Source organism: Notamacropus eugenii, chromosome 6, assembly GCF_028372415.1.
Source record: "Notamacropus eugenii isolate mMacEug1 chromosome 6, mMacEug1.pri_v2, whole genome shotgun sequence".
In the NCBI taxonomy this organism is placed as follows: domain Eukaryota; kingdom Metazoa; phylum Chordata; class Mammalia; order Diprotodontia; family Macropodidae; genus Notamacropus; species Notamacropus eugenii.
Window position 1 is genome coordinate 377438809 of NC_092877.1, and position 19707 is coordinate 377458515.

Here is a 19707-nt window from a genome sequence, read left to right on the forward strand (position 1 = left end):
TAGGAGCCATTTGATAACTGTTGACTGGATGAATTTCCATACGATGAAAATGTAGTTAACAGTGGTCCAGGTCTCATTCCTCCATGATGAGTGGGGCCCCTTCCCCAGAGAGATAGAACTTACCAGATCGTAGAATGCTTGGTTCTGTCACTTTTTTGCCATTGACGTAAGTGTCTGCCCCCTCACATGGTTCCAGGGTCACCACTGCTGCAGGAAAGAAACAAAGAAAGAAGCCAAAAGGGGAGAAAGACAGAGAAAAAATAGAAACAATGTCAATGTGGGGACTGTGACTCCTTTCAGTTGTCCCAGAGAATATGCTTGTTGGTATGTACTCCCATCAGAGTCAGTAGCTTGAGTAGGTAGGGTACTGAATGTTGGGGCACTCTAAGGATTGTTGAATCCAATTGAGTTCAGTTGAAATGTCATCTAAGTTTTCCCAGAAAGGGGGAGAGGGCAGGTTTTTAAATTCCAGAGGGATCAATCATTAAAATGATGTCTCTGGAAGGAGAGTGACTTCCCAAAGTCTTTCTTCCTTTCTCCTAAAGTGGGGAGTGGGTCACAATGTGTGTATTGTTCTCATCACAAGGATAGCAATGGAGGACTTGGAGTCAGAGGATCTGAGTTCAAATACTGGCTGCCCCACTGCCTACCTATGTGACCTTGGGCAAGTCTCATTATCTCTGTTCAATTATAAAATGAGGGGGTTGGACTTATAGCCTCCGAGGTTGATTCTAGATCTAAATCATGTGATCTTGTGTTGGGGACACAGGACTTCTTGAGGTACTGACCCATTTATGTCACTCAGGTGCATCTGAAGTCATCAGTTTGACATGAGAATAAACTTAGAGAGCTACATGGAAGAAGGCAGAGTAGTGGCATAGCAAAGAGCCCAAGACTTGGTGCCAACGGATCTGGCTTTGAATAGTGGCTTTAGGTAGTCTCTTCCCTTCTCTGGGACTGTTTTCTCATCTGTAAATTTCAGGAGTTGGGTTAGATTGCCTGTGATGTTTCTCCTAGCTCTGTAACTATACACCTATGACACCTTTCTGGGCCTGAATTTGCTATTCTGTAAACTGAGGGGTTTTGACTGGATGGCATCTTAGGTTCCCTTCGGGTCTAGATCTGTGGTCCTAAAATAAGAGCTGAGAATGATTGGGCTTCTTAGGTTTGCAAAGCTCTTTCTGCCCATTGGCTCCTTTGATCCTTACAACAATCCTGGAGAGAAGGGTAACTACGGAAGGTATTAACATTTACATTTTACAGAGGAGGAAACTGAGGCCCAGAGGGCATAAATGACTAGCCCAAGACCACACTGATAATCGGTCTCAGAGCAGAATTTGAACCCATAACCTAAAACTTCAGAGCTAGTGCTCCTACATGGCTATTCTTACGGAATAGAGTCAAGCAGCATTTGGAAAAGGAATAGTTGCATCACTCAGGTGGGAGGGGGAGGAATCCCACCTTTCTTTGATATTGACACTGACCATGATCTGTGAGAAGTTAGAACTGACTCTTCTGCTTTAATGATCTGAGGATCTGTTGTCAGGTGTATGAATCACCATGACGAGTGCCAAGTAATTAAACACTCTTCCCCTAAATAGTGACATAAAAATAGGTTTGCCAATGTTCTCTCAGGGATTCTTGTCTCTCACACTCAACATGACATGCACTTACTCATCCAGTGCTCACTGAGTCTCCTGGTGCCCTCCTCAGAGCTCCCAACCCTCAGTCAAGATTGGGGACATGGGAACATAGATTTAGGACTGGAAAGAAGTTTAGCACCTTCATTTTACAGATAAGGAAACAGGGGCACAGACAATAAAGTGGTTTGTTCAGTTGGTGTGTGAGGAGAGATTTAAACCAGCTCATCCTGATTCTAAGTCCATGCCACTAGATGGCTGCCAATCTTATGCATAAGTAATGTGACTGGTGCCCAACAGTTCATCCCTCCTCTTTTACTATGGTTCCTAAGATCCACCCTCTTAGAAGAACTCACTGGTTTGGCTTCCAAGATTAGAGAACACTGGGTCTAGGACAGGCATTAGTGGCTATTGAAGCCTCTTCTTCCACAGATGAGGAAATGTAGTCCAGGGTTAGGGTTCGAGCCTTGGGTGGTCAGATGGAAGATAGTACAGAGTTGGGGCCAATTTCTACTTCCAAATTCCAGTTCTATGTTCTTTTTACTATCCCATGCTGCCTCTTATTTCCAGAATACCACCATTAAATGGAACTGATGTCCAAATAGTATGACATGCTTATAGTCACAATAGCTCCCAGTACTTTATAGCACTTCTCCATTATATTTTTGGAGCCTCACGCCCAACCCAGTGAGATGGGAACTGGAGACATTATTCTCCTCCCCATTTTACAGATGATAAAACTGAGACTCCAAGAGGTTTTGTGACTTTCCTGTAGTAGCACATCTAGATAAGATTGAGATGGAATGCAATTCAAACCTAGGTCTTTCTGATGCCACATTTATCACTGACATATTTCATATAGTCTTTCTGAGGCATGAAGTCACTTACACTCCTGCAAAAAACAATCAGAAGAACCAACAGAGAAGATTCTGAGTGAAAAGCCTCTAGCAACAGGTGAGGCTTGGTAAGGAAAGAAGGCTGGCCCATGAAGAGTGCAGGATACTGTGCAAGCCAACCAAAGAGAGCTACATCACAAGCATGGCAGGCATTGGGCACTGGGGAGGGGAGCCTGAAATGTAACAGAAAGGTACGAGAAAGGGGCGGGGTCAGAGACCAACTTCTGCTGTAATTTTGCCAGTCTCTGCTCTGACGGGCAGGAAGCTTATCAGTTCCTTGCCGAGGGAATACCAATCATTTTCTCTCCACAAAATTCATTTGTATGCTCCTTTTGTATTCATTGTTTGTTCATAGAAAGGGGGTGAATTTACAATACTAAAAGTCAGAAATCATGGATCTAATTGGTCACACCTAATGGGGCTGTGAAAAAGGTATGGGCATCAGGAGCCATGGTCATTGTCATGGTTGAGCATTCCTCTCAGGCCAAAAGCCATGATGACCTTGCTATCAGCTAATATTTACCACAAGATGATTAATCCATGACACTCAATGAACCAATTTAAAGAAATTTAGGGGAGGAGACAAATATATCTTGGATTTACAGTTTTTGTGGAAGTTAGACCTGGAAGGAGAGCTCCTCTGAGGGAATCTCAGACATCATCAATCCAGCCCTCGGATTTTCAAGGAAGGAAACTGAGGCCCAGAGAGATAGCATAGATCTAGGATCACATAGCAAATTAATGTTGGCTCCGGGATTTATAGAATGATAGGACTTAGGGATGAAAGAGACTTTAGAGGTCAGCTAGTCCAACCCCTTCATTTTACATTTGGGGAAATTAAGTCAGAGAGTCTAAGTGCTTTGCCTAAAATTACTTGCCAAGTTAGTGGCAGAGGGGGATAGTTATAGGATTTATAGGATTTAGGATTTATAGGCAGAGAAGTGGATCTTCGATATCAAAAAATTTCACCCTTTCTTTGAGAACTAAGGAAACTGAGGTCCAGAGGGGGAAAGTCATCCAAGTCATAGGAGACTTATTCTTTGCTGACCTTTAGAAAGTACCAGACTCAGTGTCCAGTTGTTCCTACTATACAGAGGCTGGCAAATAGGAAGGAGTGGTGGTCTGCTCATTATCACATATACACTTGCATTCAAACCAAGAGAATCCACTGAATGAGCCCACATTTATACAGAATAATACTCAAGACAGGCACCTTCCCTGACTATCCATTTGGTTTACAAAGGGCTATCTCAGCAGCCAGCAGGGCAGCACAATTCCTTACCCCATGGCTTCTTTTTCTCTTCTTATTTCCTATTAATCAGTGTAGCGGGGAAAAAAGCAACAAGGTACCATCCACACTTTCATCAAGACATGTCTTGGCAAGAAACTCATGCAAAGAGGTAACAAGAGTCTAATTTATTTGAGGGAAATGAGATGGAAATTCCCACACTCATATTTGACCAGCCCAAAAAAGTCAGATTGCATTTTTATACCCGTCTTAATAGAAATGAGACTTTGTGGAAACTCTCTCTATCACCGGACCTCAGGATACTAGACTGAGAACTGGCATTCAAAGTTCTTCATGGGCTGGTTCCAGGTTCCCTTCCCAGTCTTTTTGCATATTCTTCTTCCTCACATGGCCATGTTCCCATCAAACCTATTTTGAATGTTTTTTCCTTCATTCAAATGTGAGATCCTTGAGGATGGTGACAAATTTTTGCCTTTCTTTGTATCCCAGTACTTTGCACAGTGCCTGGCACACCATAAACACTTAGTAAATTCTTGCTGATTTGTCACTTTTCCTCCTGCCTTTGGGCATTTGCCCAGGCTGGCTGCCCTGACTGTAATGCTCTCCCTCCTCACTTCCACTTCGTGTAATTTCCTTCAAGGTTTCTGACAATATTTTACTGATTTCCCCTTAACTGTCAAAATTTCTTCCCTTCTCAAATTATCATGTATATACTTTTCTGTGTATACGTTGTACTCTCCGTTCCAGTAGAATGGAAGCTTCTTGAGAGCAAGAATTGAAAATGTCTTTGTGTCTATTGCACCTAACATAGTTCTTGCTAAATTCATGCTTGTTGTATAGAATTGGACTGAAATCATGGGCATGGATAGCAGCGTGGCTTTCAGTCAAAGAGAAAGAGAGTTCGGAAACTTGAAGGTCATTGGAAAGGTAGGTAAAATCTGGTGAGGGGGAATACAAAGTTAACAAAATAGCATTGGGACCGGGGCATACCTTCATTGCCAGCCCTGGTGTCACTCCGGAAAATGCAGTGCTCTTCCTTTATGAAGTGCCCACTCAGGACAATGTCTTGTCTCCTCTCTCCGTCCTCCCGGCCAACTCTAGTAGAGAGACACAGGTTGTTAGTATTCTCTGGCTATGACCCATTAGCGTGCCACTGCTGCCCAAAATTATTCCACCCTCAGACTGGAGACAGACTGAGAAATGCAAAGAGAAGGTAACTTGCTCATTGCAGCATAATCCTAAGAATTAAAGGGCATTTAAATACTTAAATGAGAAGGGTGTTTAAAATGTTCAGTGATGTTTGAACAATACTTTGAAAGGATTGCAAGGAATGAAGCCCAGAGAAATGGAGGGAACATGAGATGATGTCTTTGTATCACTGAGAAGAGGTCCCCATTCCTCTATTTAGGTATGCCAACAAAGCAGATCAGGAGACTTGGACTGGTGTGTGCTTAGAGTTGGTATTCATAAGAAAATAGAAAGGGATCTAGGCCACAGAAGCATCTTCTTCTTCTTAGGACAGAGAAAGCTTCTGAGGAATCCTGCTTAGTTTTAGTAGATCTGTGGCTCAGTTGATCAAAAAGTGGCATCCTCCAGTTGGTTTCCTGTACTAGTTAAGGCTTCTTTGAAGCCCTGACCATGGTCCTGATCTTGTACTTCATGCTTGAGTTGAGTCACAAAGGGAACCCAGTGCTAAGGGGACCACTCCAAATGCTTGAATACTTCATACTGATGACAAGGCTTCATACTATCATCGTTGAATATAAAACAAGCTTCCTAAAGCATCCATGTGTTTAACAATCCCTTTGCTCAATGCTTTCCTGACAATGCTCACATCCCCTTATATGTTAAAAACACCCAGAAGGTGGAATTTGCTTTGCTTTTTGCTTCGTGTTTCTAGTTCCCATTATAAAGTCAGCACTTAATAAATGCTTTATGAATTGAATAAGTTACATTGCATTTTATCTTCATGAGAAGGCCACTGAGCAAGGAGGAGCTTTAGGAGTCATCTAGTCAAGTCTTCCCCTCCACCCACAAGAGAACCCCCTCACCCTCATCAGCAGCAGATGATGTACTAGAAAAACTGCTGTCAGGATGGCAGAACTCCTGAGATTTGACTGAAGAAGATAAGATAAGTGCAATGGTGGAAGATGGTAGGGATGTGCCCCTCCCCTGCCCCATAGGCTCTCAGCTCTTGGCATAGACAAACAGAACTAACTAAGGAAAAGGCAGATTCCATCATGGCTCAACTACTTACATAGGTGACAGAAGGCTTTCCTAGAGGTGCTGTCTCACCTGGTTATTCCATCTTTAATGTAGTACAAAAGGCACTCAGACATCAGAGGGTCTTCATTCAGGTTGACAAGATGAGGTGTCTAGAAAGAAAAAGATAAATACTCGTTTCTGCTGTGAACTTGTGAACTAACCATTCATCTGGGTACTTTCTCCCCCTAGAGCTGCCCAATGATCTATCTAGTTACTACCCTCATACAGGGAGGGCTCACTTTTTCCCTAGAGTAGTCATAGAGAGAAACAAAAGACACACACACAACACCATGACAGTGAAGAGGGGGCTAGCAAGGGGGCTAGAATCTTCCAATACAAAGAACAGTTTCTTCCAAGTTTTCAGCACAACACAACTGAAAGCCTATTAATTCAATTGGTCACAAGGAAGTCATTGTTTAGGCCTGAGTTTAGCACCACATGCATGGAGAGAAACCCAAGAGCCCAGACTCTTAGGAATATTCCTCAGGAATGTCTCTGCTGGCCACTAAACTACCCAGGGTGTTCTCTGGATGAACTCAGCTTCTAGAAAAGCAGTTGGAATTCTTCGAGTTCCTTCACTCCTCTGTCTGACCTTGAGCCCCAGCAGTCAGCTCAGACCACCATGCTTCTGGGGAGGGCAAAGTGCAAAGGGCAGAGAAGTCCTGGCTGCCTGAAGGCAAGGTTTGATGAGTGATGGAGAGGGAAGGATGGAACTGAGAGGGAAGGGCATAAGTCTCTGCTATGGAAGAATCTTGTGTGCGGGAAGGATCTCCAACAGATGACTGAGTCCAAACCACTGTGCAGTAGTAAAGAACACCAAGAAGTCTCACATCTACAACATGGGTCCAGTCGTTCTGTGACTCTCACTTTCCTACTGACAAAAGTACTGATATTAACCAATGGAGAGTGAAGGGGCTGGGTCTTTCTCTAAGCTCATGCTCTGGCACTAGCCAGGTGTCCTTGAGAGGGTACTCCATTTTCTATCCTACAAAGTGAGTTTCTATAGTTCTAATGGGTAGCACCCACTGTGGTTGCTAAGCATCTATGTTGATTTAGAGACTGACTTTCCCAAACTCATTTTTTTGTCGGTTTGCCCTACTGGAATAGGCCATCAATGAAATGAAATGAGGCTTCCCATCCTTACTCCTCTCTCTCAGTTACTATTTCCTCATTTCTCTCCACAACGAGTACAAGCTATCTGTTGCTTGACCGCTGTCATATCAGCCTCCTGCCTGTTCTACAAGAATTGCAGACTTAGAGATCTACAGATTTTCAGATTTGGAAAGGTCTTCACTGGCCCTCTAGCTCAACTCACAACTCTCTCAAAGACTCATCTTTACAATATACTCTATAAATGGCTATCCAACTTTTGCTGAAAATCTCCAAGGAAGGGAACCCTCCAACTTTTAAGGCAGGCTGTTCCACTTTGGGACAGCTCTAATTAGTAGGAAGCTTTGTCTCACATAAAGACTAACTTTGCCCCTTTTTGACTTCCACTTATTGCTCTGGTTCAGTCCCCTGGGGCCAAGATGAGTCTAGTCCCTCTCCACATGAGAGCCTTCAAAATTCTTGAAGGCAGTTCAGCTACAATGTCCTGCCTAAGTCTTCTTTTCTCCAGGCTAAATAGCCCCAAGGACTCCAGGACCTTCACAATTCTGATTACTCTTCTCTGGATTTTGTTCTTCCTACACAGTAGTGCCCAGAAACTGAACACAATACTCTAGGTATAGTCTGACCAGGGCAGAGGACAGTCCGATTATCACCTCCCTTCTGGAAGCCCCAAATTACATTAGCTCTGTCCAAGGCAGATTGTTTTCCTATCCCATGGAATGTATAACACTCCTCTCTATTCTTGATTCCTTCTGGGAGCTTAGGTCTTCCTATCTTTCCAAGGCTTCTCTTCTCCATCCCAGCCACCTTTTCTCCTTTACTGCTGAAACTGCCCCTACATTGCCCCAGACCCCAGGCCAGAGTCTCAAACTGAGGTCTTCAGAATTTGGAAGGTTTTAAAGACAACAGTGAAAGTCCCTGGCAAATCTACAACCCCCAGGAAAGGTTGAGGGGCTGAAAGTCAATTCAGCAGAACCCCTTTTGTGGAGCATTGGAGACGTTCTGAATGAGCACTATCCCCAGTTGGTGTTCCATGCTTTCCAGATGCAGATCTAACTTCCATCATGAGAAAGAGCCCGATGGAAGAAACTGAGAGCTCAGGGGGAAATTCCATCCCTTCTCAGTTGTGGCTGTTGGACATATTGAAAGCACCAGCACATTTCAGGAGGCCAAGGTTTAACCAAGTCATCTGAGAATATTTGCTTGTAGCACATTTCTAAAAGTTTGCTCCTGGGGTAGAAAATGATCCGGATGTCCTCCCAAGAAACAGGGATCATTCAATTAGATTTCAAGCTGGAAGGAATGTTAGAGATCCAGACCCACTCTCACTTACCAGAAGACAAGCATAATGATTTGCCAAAGGTCACACAACTAGTGAAGTGGAAAGAGGACTGTCTCTGCCCCAGTGCTCCTTTTCAGTACCCAGGTAAGGCAGGGATTTTCTAGGAAAATAATTCTCGGTATTTCACTTGAATTTTGGGGATCTGTTCTCTGTCAAACACACATATCCAGGCACCAAACATACAGACAAAATCCCTATCATATCTCAGTGGGTCAATGAGAGAGACAAGGATGTTTGAGGAAGGTATAAATGGCCACACAGATAAAGCATTTTGTACACAGTTTTGTCTACAGGAGAGCCCAGGAGGACCTTGGTGCCTTTGAATGGTCTCTTCTCCACTCTGCGTTCCCCAGGTGTGCTGTATTTCATCCTGAAATATCATCAGAAGCTAGAAGAGTTCCAAATATCTGAGCTTCTCAGAAATATTTCAGCCATCACTGCAGCTCAACACCACATCAACCTGCCTTGGGGAATACACCCTAACACTCTCTAGGAATAAACCCTGGGTGCTAAGCAGCAGAGGCTAAAAAGATGAAAGGGAGAGATTGACATAATGCAAGTAGTCTGACAAAGGCCGACTGAAAAGTACAAAAGAATCAATTCCATCAGCTCCTTAAAAAATGAATCTATGAGAAAAGAGATCTAGTTATACAGATTAATCACATGACACTTCTTAATAATGACAATGATATTAGCTAGCGTTTATATAACACTTTAAGCACTTTATTTAGTTAACTTATTTGATCCTCACAGCAACTCTGGGAACCAGATACTGTTATTATTTCTATCTTGCAGTTGAGGAAACTGAGGAAGAGAGAGGTTAAATTCACACAGGTAGTGTGAACCTGAATGTGAATCTGAGGCTGGATCTGAACTCAGGTCTTCCTGACTTCAGGTCTAGCGCTCCACCCACTGTACCACCTCACTGCCATTTATACACCAAACTTCCCCTTATGGGCAACTCTGCTTTCGAACTTGCCTCAGTGGACAGTAAGGAGCTGCTGAAAGATTTTGAGAAGAGGTGCATCATGGCCAGGTCACTATATAGGAAAGCCTAGTATGCCTGTGGTTTGAATATTCTGAGGACAAGGGTTAACCTCTGCAAAGGGGAGTAGCTGAACTAAGAATAGTAAATAGAAAATTCCTGTAACTTTTTCAAGCCTGTTTCCTCATCTGTAAAATGGCAATTATCCCACTTGCTATGCCCTCCTACCTCCCAGGGCTATGTTCTATAAAGCTGAAAGAATTATAGACATGGAACCTCCTGTTATGATGGTCTTAACCTTGAACTACTACTCAACACTTGCAGGGTCTCGGGACTGAGATTTGAAAAACAGAACACAGTGGCATTTTCCTCTTTTGAACAGATTTGCCATGAGGATATGCTGTGACAGAGTTGAATTCCACTCATTTGCCTGATGCCAAATTCTACCAAAGCCTTCTTGATCCCCAAGCCACTGCATCACCATGAGAGACAGAAAGAGGAGTCTTCAAAGCTGCTCCTACCTTTTTGGGAGAGAACACCCCTAGGGTGCCACCATCTTCCCTCATGGCCACACCCATTTCAGCCAGCAAAGCCTCTCTGAAAAAGACAGAAGCTAAAGTCAGAGATCAGCATGGGTCATAGCCTGGCATTTAGAGCAACAAGAGGTTGAATGGGCAAAAAAGTCTAGAAGGAGTCATGAGATCCAAGAGATTAGATACCAGTATGATACGACCCAAAGACCAGGAAAGGGTAGAAAGAAGGGGGTCAAAGAAATGCAAACTTTAGACCTAGAGTGAAACAGGGTGAGCTCCCTGACCTTCAGCCAAGAATCTGAAGGCCACAAGTGTGACTCATCCTATTAAAAAGTGAATGTAAAAGACATTTTCATCTGAATTCAAATCTTACATTTTCTTAGCTTAAGAATAGTTTATAGTTTAAGTTTATCATTTAAGAACTCTGAGAGATCATCATTTCTCACTGATCTCCAACTGCCAGTTGTTACTAACATTTTATCTCTAGATTGTCCTGCCTCAGTCACCAGCCTTCCTGCTCATGAATCACAGAATTCTAGAAGTGAAGAGACCTCAGGGTTCATTTAGTCTAACTCACACCTGAAGAAGAATCCCCACTACAACTCACCAACCTGGTCTTGCAGACCTCCAAAGAGGCACCCCCCCCCCAAGGCAGTCCACTCCACTTGGGGCAGCTCTCACTGTTGGGAAGGTTCTCTTTGCAAGAACAATAAACATTCATCTCTATGTAGCCTCCATACGTTGATCCTGACTTTGCCCCTTTGGACCAAGCTGATGGTGTCTGTTTCCTCCAGGGCAGCCATCCAGATATCTGAGTGAGGCTATCACATTCCCCTGAGTCTTCTCTGCTCTAGGTAAAACAGCCCATGTTTCTTCAACTGATTTATAGGTGGCATGAATTCAATGCTACTTAGCATCCTCTGGATTCTCTCCAGCTTATCACTTTTCTCCCTCAAATATGGTACCTAGAACTGAACACAATACTTCAGATGCAGCCTGAGAAACTCAGGATAAGAGACACAGAGCTGCAAAGGCCTCAGAGGCCATCCAGTTCAGAGTTTCTTGATCTTTTTTGCAGTATGGACTCCCTTTGGCAGTGTGGTAAAGCCAAGGATTCCTTCTCAAGATCATGATTTTAAATGCAAAAAATAAAAACATAGGATTAAAAAAGAAAAAAGTTGTTGAAATACAGCTATTAGTATATTTCACAATCATAGATGGCTAGGGGACCCAGAGGAAGAACCCTGACCTAGTTCAATCTCCTCATTTTTTAGAGGAGGAAACAGAGGCTCCCAGAGGATAGGTGACTTTAACAAGCGTCAGAATTCCACTGAAACCCAGGGCTTTAGACTCCAAGGACAGCATGTTTTTCTTTGTACTGTGCTGCCTCCAGTCACGCATTAGAGTTCCTTCCAGGAGGAATCATCACCCCCTTGTTGCTGATCTATAATGATTTGTAAAGAAATCCTTGACTATAAGAGGGGAGCTCTGTTTCAGGGTGCTCCCATCTCTAGCCTGGCAAAGAACCCTTTGGTAATGGGAATGATTGTCCTCAAATCTACCCACATAAATAAGAGCTCTCATTTCCTATTTTGAGTTTTCTTTAAGAGAGCCTTCATTGAACTCAATATGCTATCCATTAACAGGAACACTATTTTTTCTTTTTAATTCTCTTCTGTTGGATTCATCCTATGTTTTGTATTTCTGAAAGGTCAGGGATTCTGAGGTGGACAGGACCCCAAGTCCCAGCAAACTTAGTTGATTTGATTGAAAAAAAAAACTTTTAAATGTCCAAGCAACTGTGATTGACTTGTTGATTGAGCTGACTGGGTAAACACATCTAGAATGATTGAATTGGATGCTCATTTAGGCCAGTAAGTTTGTTTTTGCTATTGGCAGAAGACACTGGATCCTGGGTTTAGGGATATGAGAAGAAAATTCTTAGTGGGAAGAGGAAGTTACATTGCTTGAAGCTAGACTAAAACACACTTCTGTGTTTTAGGAAACAGGAGCTATCTGGACTCTAGTCCCATATTTTCTTCAAACTAGCTTTTTGACCTTGAACTTTTGTGAGGTATCTGTCTATGTAAAAAGAGTGAGAGCAACATCAGGCACTTTACCAAATGCTAGCCTCTGATGGGGATTCAAACAGTTTTCCAAAGGGGAAGGCAGGAAGGAGGTGATTGGACTGTACTGATAGATGGAGGGGGCATAAGGGTACATGTCCCATGAATCCAGCTGCTTAACTGCAAAGTCAGGATTCGAATCTGGGTCTTGACTCTCAGTCTAGAACCTCTGAAATTTACTAACTCTGGGACCATGGACAAGTCTAGGACATTTTCCATTCCATTCCACTGCCTCTGGGTAGTTGATAGTTCGATAATAGTTAAGGGCTACCCTGCTGCGCAGCCCAGTTCCCCAGTACAGAATCTGCACTGTGCCAGGGCCCCAGACTGGGTGCTTGTGATTTCCAGGATGCTCACCTCTCCATCCGGATGGCTTCTGTCCTGCGCAGTTTCTCCTCCCAGGTCTCGTTCAGTTCAGCGATGATCTTTTCAGTCTCCTGCAGGGACACCATGTGTGGGAAGATTGAGCAAGTGAGTGAAGGGTATGAGTAGGATGGGCCAGACCAAAGGAGGGACAATTAAGGAAGCCAAGGAAGGCAGCACTGTTGGGGCTAGGCCTATGAAATGTAAAGTAGCTAGATCAAAAATTTTTGTTTTTTTTTTTTTTTTACTGGATATCTCTCAGTAGATTGAATATATGAGACCAAGTGAACAAAATAGATTTCTGACTGAACTTCTCATTGGCTTTCTAGATGATTAGATTCTTTCTAAGATAAAGTGAAAGATGACAGGAAAAAACAGGGAAGAAAGGAAAAGAGAAATGGATGGGATGAAGAATGTAGTAAGGTATATGAAAAAATGGTCTTTTCTTAGAGAATGAAATACGACTGACTTCTGGGGGGAAAACTACTTTTAGGAAGAAAGGAAAGCGCTGGCTCAAGACAGTTTCAAGTTGCTTAAAATCATGAAGATTAGGATTTGTTTTCATACTTTCAGCGACCCCGCCGAGGTCAGGCAATAGATCCAGGAGACCATCCTTGAGTCCTGCCTCTATTTTCTACAAGGTCACATGGGAGCTGGTTTTGGTGGGTGATGCTCTCTTGTTCTCATAGGGACCTTTAACCCACCAGTTCCAGAAATGTCATGGAGATTCTGTCAAGTGTCGAAGGAGCTGAGACAAATATTATACACCAGCTGATGTGACTGAGTTTCTCTGGGTAGCAGTATTGTCACACCTCATTACTCTCATTGTACAGTCAGAACCGAGACATGGTATGTGTGGTGCATAAAGTATTAGACCATGAGGCAGGAAGAGCTGCTTTCAGTCCTAGGCAAGTCCCTGAACGTCTGATCCCCAGTTTCTTTTTCTGTAAAACTGGAGCTACTCCTGGGAACAGATTTAGTGTGAGGTTCAGATGAACCAAAACATCTGAAACTCTCTTGGCCAACTTTCTGGTGCTTAATATTTTAGATCATGACCATCCTTTACTTAGTCAATACTGGCCCCTCCCATTAGAACAGAAGTCCTTGGAAGACCAAGACTGACTATTTTTCTTTGTCTCAGAACAGTGTATGCAGATAAGGGGGCTTGATAAATGCATGATGATTAACTTTTGGATTTCTTTTGTGGCTGTTGAGTCCTTTCAGTTGTGTCTGACTCTTTGTGATCCCATCTGGGGTTTTCTTGGCATGGATACTGGAGTGGCTTGCTATTTCCTTCTCCAGCTCATTTTACAGATGAGGAAACTGAGACAAACAGGGTTAAGGATTTGCCCAGCGTCATAGAGCTAGTAAATGTCCAAGATCCTTCTGATTCTAGGGTCAGCACTCTATCTAGTGCACCACATAGTTGCCTGATGGATTTCTTGCTGTCACCCAAATAATAACATTAGTTGTCATTTATACGTCACTTTAAGGTTTGCAAAGTACCGTGTTTGCATTATGTTTCTTAATACTCGTGACAACTCTGTGTGGTAGGTGCTACTACTGGTAACTGTATCTTACAGCTAGGAAACTAAGGATCGACACTTTGGCCAAGGTCACACAGTCAACGTCTAAGGCAGGATTAGAACCCAGATGATCTTGACTGTCTGTCCAGTGCTCTGTCATTATTCCACTTCTATCCAGTTAGCTGCTGCACAGATGCTTCCCTTCACTCACCTTCAGCCTCTCAATGGCTTCTTCACTGCCTGGAGCAAACAGCATCCGCTCATGGAGGCTGGACACAGAGGCCGCTCGGCTGGACAAGGCCGACAGAGAAGATGAGGGGCTCATGCCCACCAAGGCGTTGGTCACTGTGGAGAGATTGTCAGGGCGTTGACTCAATTCTGCCACGCCAGGGTTACCGTTATTGTTCTCAAAGTCGGACATGTCTATGGTAAGGAAAGGAAGAAGGAGGGGGACAGACAGACAGAAGGAAGAGGGGAAAAGCAGAAAAAAAGAAAAAAACGGAGTTGGGAAAAAAGCAACAAGGTGAAGCAAAGAGAATGCTACAAACCAAAACAAAGCAAGCAGGCACACAGCAACCCCTGCCATGTCTAGGCTTGCCTCTCTTCTCAGCTCTGTAGTCTCTGGACCTTCTCCTTCCTCCTCTGAACAAGAGAAGGCAGCCAAGCACCTTCTCGCCTAAGCTTGGGTGCCTGATGGCCACTGATGCATCAGTGACCACTTGGGCTTGCCAGCTGCTCAATAAAGGCCTTCATCCATGTGGCCCTAGCTGTGTCTCAGCACCCTGGATGGGAGGGGGATGTCAGTGACTCAGTCAAACTCTCCAACGCGTGAGCTCCCACCATAGCCAAGTCAGCTAGCTTCCATTACTGCATGAGAAGGGTTGGCCTTGCTCAGAATTGGCACATGAAGGGTATTCCTTCACACCTGTGCTAACCATTTGTGGCTTGGTGGCCTTGTTTAAGCCCAGCTTTGAGATCTCAATTCCTGTCTTTGACCCCCAGGAACCTTCCTTCTTTCCTCTTCTGGCTTCTCTCAAAGTCATTGGCTTCCTCCATCGTGTGCCAGCTGCCTCCCAGATACTCACCACACATCATAGGCAACATCTACTCCCTTCCTATCCCTCACTAGCCTAAAGTGATATCCATTTTCACTTGGCTTACTGGCTTTTCTACAATTTCCTCCCTTATTCTTGGAGGAGTTCAGACACACCTCAGTCACTCCTACTGGTGAGATATGCTTTTAGTCTATTGGGGAAGTAATTGTCTATAGATAGACCTTCTTAGATGCCATGTTCCATGGCCATATCTCTTTCACTGAGATTCTAAAGAAAGGCTCAGTGACTCTCTTGGGGAATGCTCTTGGAGGGGTTGGAGAGGGGTGCTTTTCTTTTTCTCTTTCCAGGTTCAGCACCTTATTTAACTAACAACACTTGGCATGTGAGGGTCCTCCCCCTCTAACAGGCCATTGTAATACACCATAGAGGAGTCCACTTCATGAGGTATTTGGGGGCAGTGCTAAGAATCTGGTTCAGAGGGCACAGAAATTCAGTCTTTGTGAGCTAATGAGACTTTAGGGTGTTTCAGACACAGAAAAAACCAGAGAACTGTGCTTGGTCTAGAATTTCTTCTTTTGTCACCTGCATCACCCAAAGCGTGCTCATGGACTGCTGAGCATGTAGCCCTCACATTTACCTGGGCCTGGAGATCAAAGATTGAATTTCTGGGCCCATCAGATAGAGATTTTAACTTTGCCCTCAAGTTAAGGTATGATCCCAAGCTGCTCACCTTGATTGAATACACAAAGGCCTGGGCTGCAGGTCCATTAGCCATGCAAGCTCAAGCTCTAGGACAGGGAAGATGATATCTCATGTCTAATGGCACCACCATCATTACGTCCCTGGTGTTCCTTCACTGCCAGCCCCAGTATCTCCTAAAGGCAGTTCAGTGGGGCAGGTATGGGCCCCCTCCCAAAACATCTCTATGGCCAGTAAGCATGACAATAGATCTCCAAACAGAACTAGTTCCCATGCCAGGCCTAGCAGACACCAACAAGAACAGCAGAAGCACCAGAAGCAACACAGCAGCAGCAGCAAACATAGCTATAGCATGGACATTGTTTCACCAAAAGTTCTTTAGGAAAACAGATGTTCTCCTGTGGTTGCCGGGCTCTGGAGAGGAGCCCAAAGCATTTCTTGGATTGGTCCAGAGTCAGAGGCTGGGGACACGGCTGGACCAGGAGGCTCTGGGGTCCCAGAGCTGGCACTGACTTACTTTGCTCCTCCGGGGTACAGTCACAAACTCTCTGGACCTCAGTTTCCTCATAGCCTAGAAGGGGGTGGTTGAACTAAATGATCTCCGTGGTCCCCTCTAAGCTCCAGTGTTCTTTGATTTCTCCTTTAACCAAGCTTACTCAAGGGCCCTGAAATGGTCCTTATTAAAGAACCAAGCTTATTAAAGAAGACTCTTTGTTGTGACTTTCTCCCTTCTCAGAATAGGAGTGTCTTCGGGTTCAACAAAAAAGGTTTGACTGCCCATGGCAAGCCAAGTGATGAGTTGTAAGCAGTCTCCCAGGTCTGGCCTGTCTGGTTTTATGCTGATGCTTGGCCAATGCCTCTCTTCCCCAAAGCTTCCTCTTCATGTGATCTAGCAAGCTGGTGTTTGCTGTCAGAATTCCCAAACTTCTCACCAGAATTACCCTCCAGCAACGAGCCCTAACATCCTTAGTTGGACCAGGCTCGGTTAGCAGATGTCCATAGCAGATGCTTTCTCGATGCCTGGGGATCATTTGATCAAGACTTTTCCTACATGATAGAGACCTCTAGACCTGCTGCTTTCCTTGCACCTACTTTAGGACCTCAAGGTCCCATCCCATGATGGTAATAAGGCAGAAGACTTTTGTGAAGAGACATGCTTTGAATTTTACTTTATATCTTTCACCAGCATCAAAGAGCAACTGGAGAAGATTCTGTCTGGAGGAACTCATGACTTGATATGGCTAGTGAGGCTCTTTCTCCAAATTCCAACCTCATGATTCATTTCCTTAAACTGTGGCTGTACCTCCTGCCTCTAGTGAAATTCTCATAGAGAAGCCAGGAGTTTATATGAGCTCTTGGAGGGGAGAGGGACCCAGCTATGTAGTCCTGAGGGCCAGCTTAGTGGATTGCTATCTCCTCACCCCAACCCTTCACATTTCCTTTAGGAATGATTGTCATGACTCACCTCTATTATCTCTGTTATCTGTTGTTATCTCCTCACCTCTGAATTCCCCAGGCTCCTCAAGCTCTACCTTCTAGAGGAACCCATTGATTAATGCTTTCTCTCCCTCTGGCAATTACTCTGTATTGAGGGACAGGAACCCATGATTTCATTAGTATAGTGAATTTTCAGCAATGTAGGTTGGCCCCTTCTCTAAAACATAGTCTTGAGAGTTTCCTGGAACCTATCAAGGTTAAATGACTTGATTAGGGTTGCATGGCTAGAATATGTCAGAATAACTTGAATTCAAGGCTAGCTCTCCAACCACTAGCCAACTTACACAAATATTTGTGCATGTTTCATTTATTCTACCGGTAGAACATAAATCCCCTGAGGGCAGCTGCATTTTTATGTTTGATTTTGTACATCCAGTATCTCACAAGTGCATGGTACATAGCAGGGTCTTGACAGACCCTTGCTGATTAAGTGATTTATGCATAGCACATAAGCCCCTTACAGGCAGGGCCTGCTTTCTTTTTGTCTCTGAATTCCTAGCAGGAGTTTATGGGAGCTCCTGGAGGGGAGGGATATCTGGAGGAGCCCAGCACAGTGCCTAGCCCAGAGCAGAGGCTTAATAACCACATATGGACTGATCAGAACTTAAGTTCCTTGAGGGCAAGACCTGCTCAACTTTTGTCTCCTTATCCCCAATACTAAGTATGGTACTTCAGACATAGTAGGGGCTTAATTAATGCTTGTTATAGAACTGAACTGAATTACCTTCAAGGTTCCAACAGGCAGCCATGGTAGCATCTAGCTTCTTCCTTCCTGATGAAAATATCTGCCACTCAAAATCACTTCTCCCTAAGTCTCCCTGGCCACTGCCTGACCAGCAGAACCTCTTTCACTCCCAATCTCAGACTTCATTATTGACCTCAGGGTCACTGGCAAATAAGAACAAGTCTTCCCCACAAACATTAGGGGACTCCTGTCCTATAGAATCATAGCAGGCACTGGAGTCCCTGAGGGTGAGTGGTTCACTGTCCTGAGATGTCAGTGATGACTATTGAAGGGGTCAGCCTTGAGCTGATCCAGGACCATTGGCTCAAAGAGCCACAAGGGGTCCCACAGACCAACTGAAAGTTATGCAAGAACCTTCCCTATACTGCCCCAAATGAGTGGTCTTCTACTGAGTAGGAATTCCCTTCTGAGTCAGCCCATCCCACTTTTGGAAGCTCTGATTTTCAAAGGGTTTTTACTTACATGGAACCAATATTAGCCTCTTGGTAAATTCCACCCATTGTTCTAGTTCTGTCCTTTGGACCAGCATGAAAGGTGACAGTGACATTACTCATCTATGGTCCATTGATTTTCATGTCCTTGCCTTCTTCAATCTTTTTTCAGAAGCACCAGGACCCTCCTGTTCCTACAGCCATTGGATCCTAGATCTGGAGCTCATCTACTCTACCATGCTCACTTGGCATGAGGGAACTGAGGCCTCCAAAGTTAACATGACTTGTGTAAGTTCACCCAGGTAGTGATGGGCAGAGTGGGTGCCTTTAGACTCCCCCTCTTTCATCCCATGGGCTTGTGATTTGGAGGGAGAAGAAAGTGGCAGGAAGGGGAAGGAATGCTGAGCAAGAGGGCAGATATCTATCTGTTTCCATGGGGATGCCAGAGACCAGCCGTGGCCCATGATCACAGACCCTGGAGTACCCATCTAGGGTCCCCATCCCATGCTGTACTTATGTTCCTTGCCAATGACTGATTCTCTCAGAAGCAGTGAAGCACACAGAGATATCAGCAAAGGGAAATACACACATTTGGGTCCTCCCGGCACAGTGTTGGCTAAGAGAGGCAAGGAAAGGGAAAGTGGGGAAGAAAGACAAAGAGAACAAAATAACAACAGGTTTAACTCTCTAGGACTTGGGAGCTGGAGCCCACAACATCATCCCCGTCAGGCTGGCAGCCGCATGGTTTTATTTCATTTAGTGCCTGCTCAGGACAGGGGGAATTCTGGGGCTCTCTTCCTGCCCTCCCACCCCAATAGCTCCCTCAAGCTCTAACTCTGGCTTAGGAAGGACCTTTCTTGTCCATCCTCATAGGTACCCCACATCTGGTTAGTGACAAAGCTAGCCCTGGGAGCTGGGGAAATCCCTTACCTTTCTAAATGGGCTCCCTCCTTCAAAGGAAGGGGGCTCACTCGAAAGACAGGGCAATTGATTCCTAGGAATCAGTGTGAAACCAGGAGGTATAACACTGACCATGCAGCAGTAAAGAGATGAAAGGAGAGAGAGGGAGGAAGAAAGGGAATGAGGGAGATAGGAAGGGAAGAAGGGTTAGAGGAGGAGAAGAAAGAAGAGACTTCCAGAAAAGATCTTGGGACAGGTTGGGCTCCTTTAGGAAAAGTCCCAATTTCCTAGGACTTTTTATGTCTGAGGTCCAGTTTCCCCAGCCCTTCAACTAAGGGACATGGA

The 19707-nt window shown here is 44.4% G+C and overlaps 1 protein-coding gene across 4 annotated transcripts in view; it reads right to left on the reverse strand.

The window, feature by feature from the left end:
* KIF1A (kinesin family member 1A) overlaps positions 1 to 19707 on the reverse strand; it is a 195640-nt gene that overhangs the window by 92224 nt on the left and 83709 nt on the right. For 3 of the 4 annotated variants that reach the window (XM_072618745.1, XM_072618742.1, XM_072618746.1), the window contains exons 14-19: positions 14247 to 14380; positions 12504 to 12583; positions 10009 to 10084; positions 6081 to 6160; positions 4776 to 4882; positions 124 to 207 (exon numbers count right to left, since the gene is read on the reverse strand). In XM_072618745.1, coding sequence (XP_072474846.1) covers positions 124 to 207; positions 4776 to 4882; positions 6081 to 6160; positions 10009 to 10084; positions 12504 to 12583; positions 14247 to 14380 — 561 coding nt within the window. The remainder of the gene's footprint in view (positions 1 to 123; positions 208 to 4775; positions 4883 to 6080; positions 6161 to 10008; positions 10085 to 12503; positions 12584 to 14246; positions 14381 to 19707) is intronic. The other variant, XM_072618743.1, reaches the window with a different exon arrangement.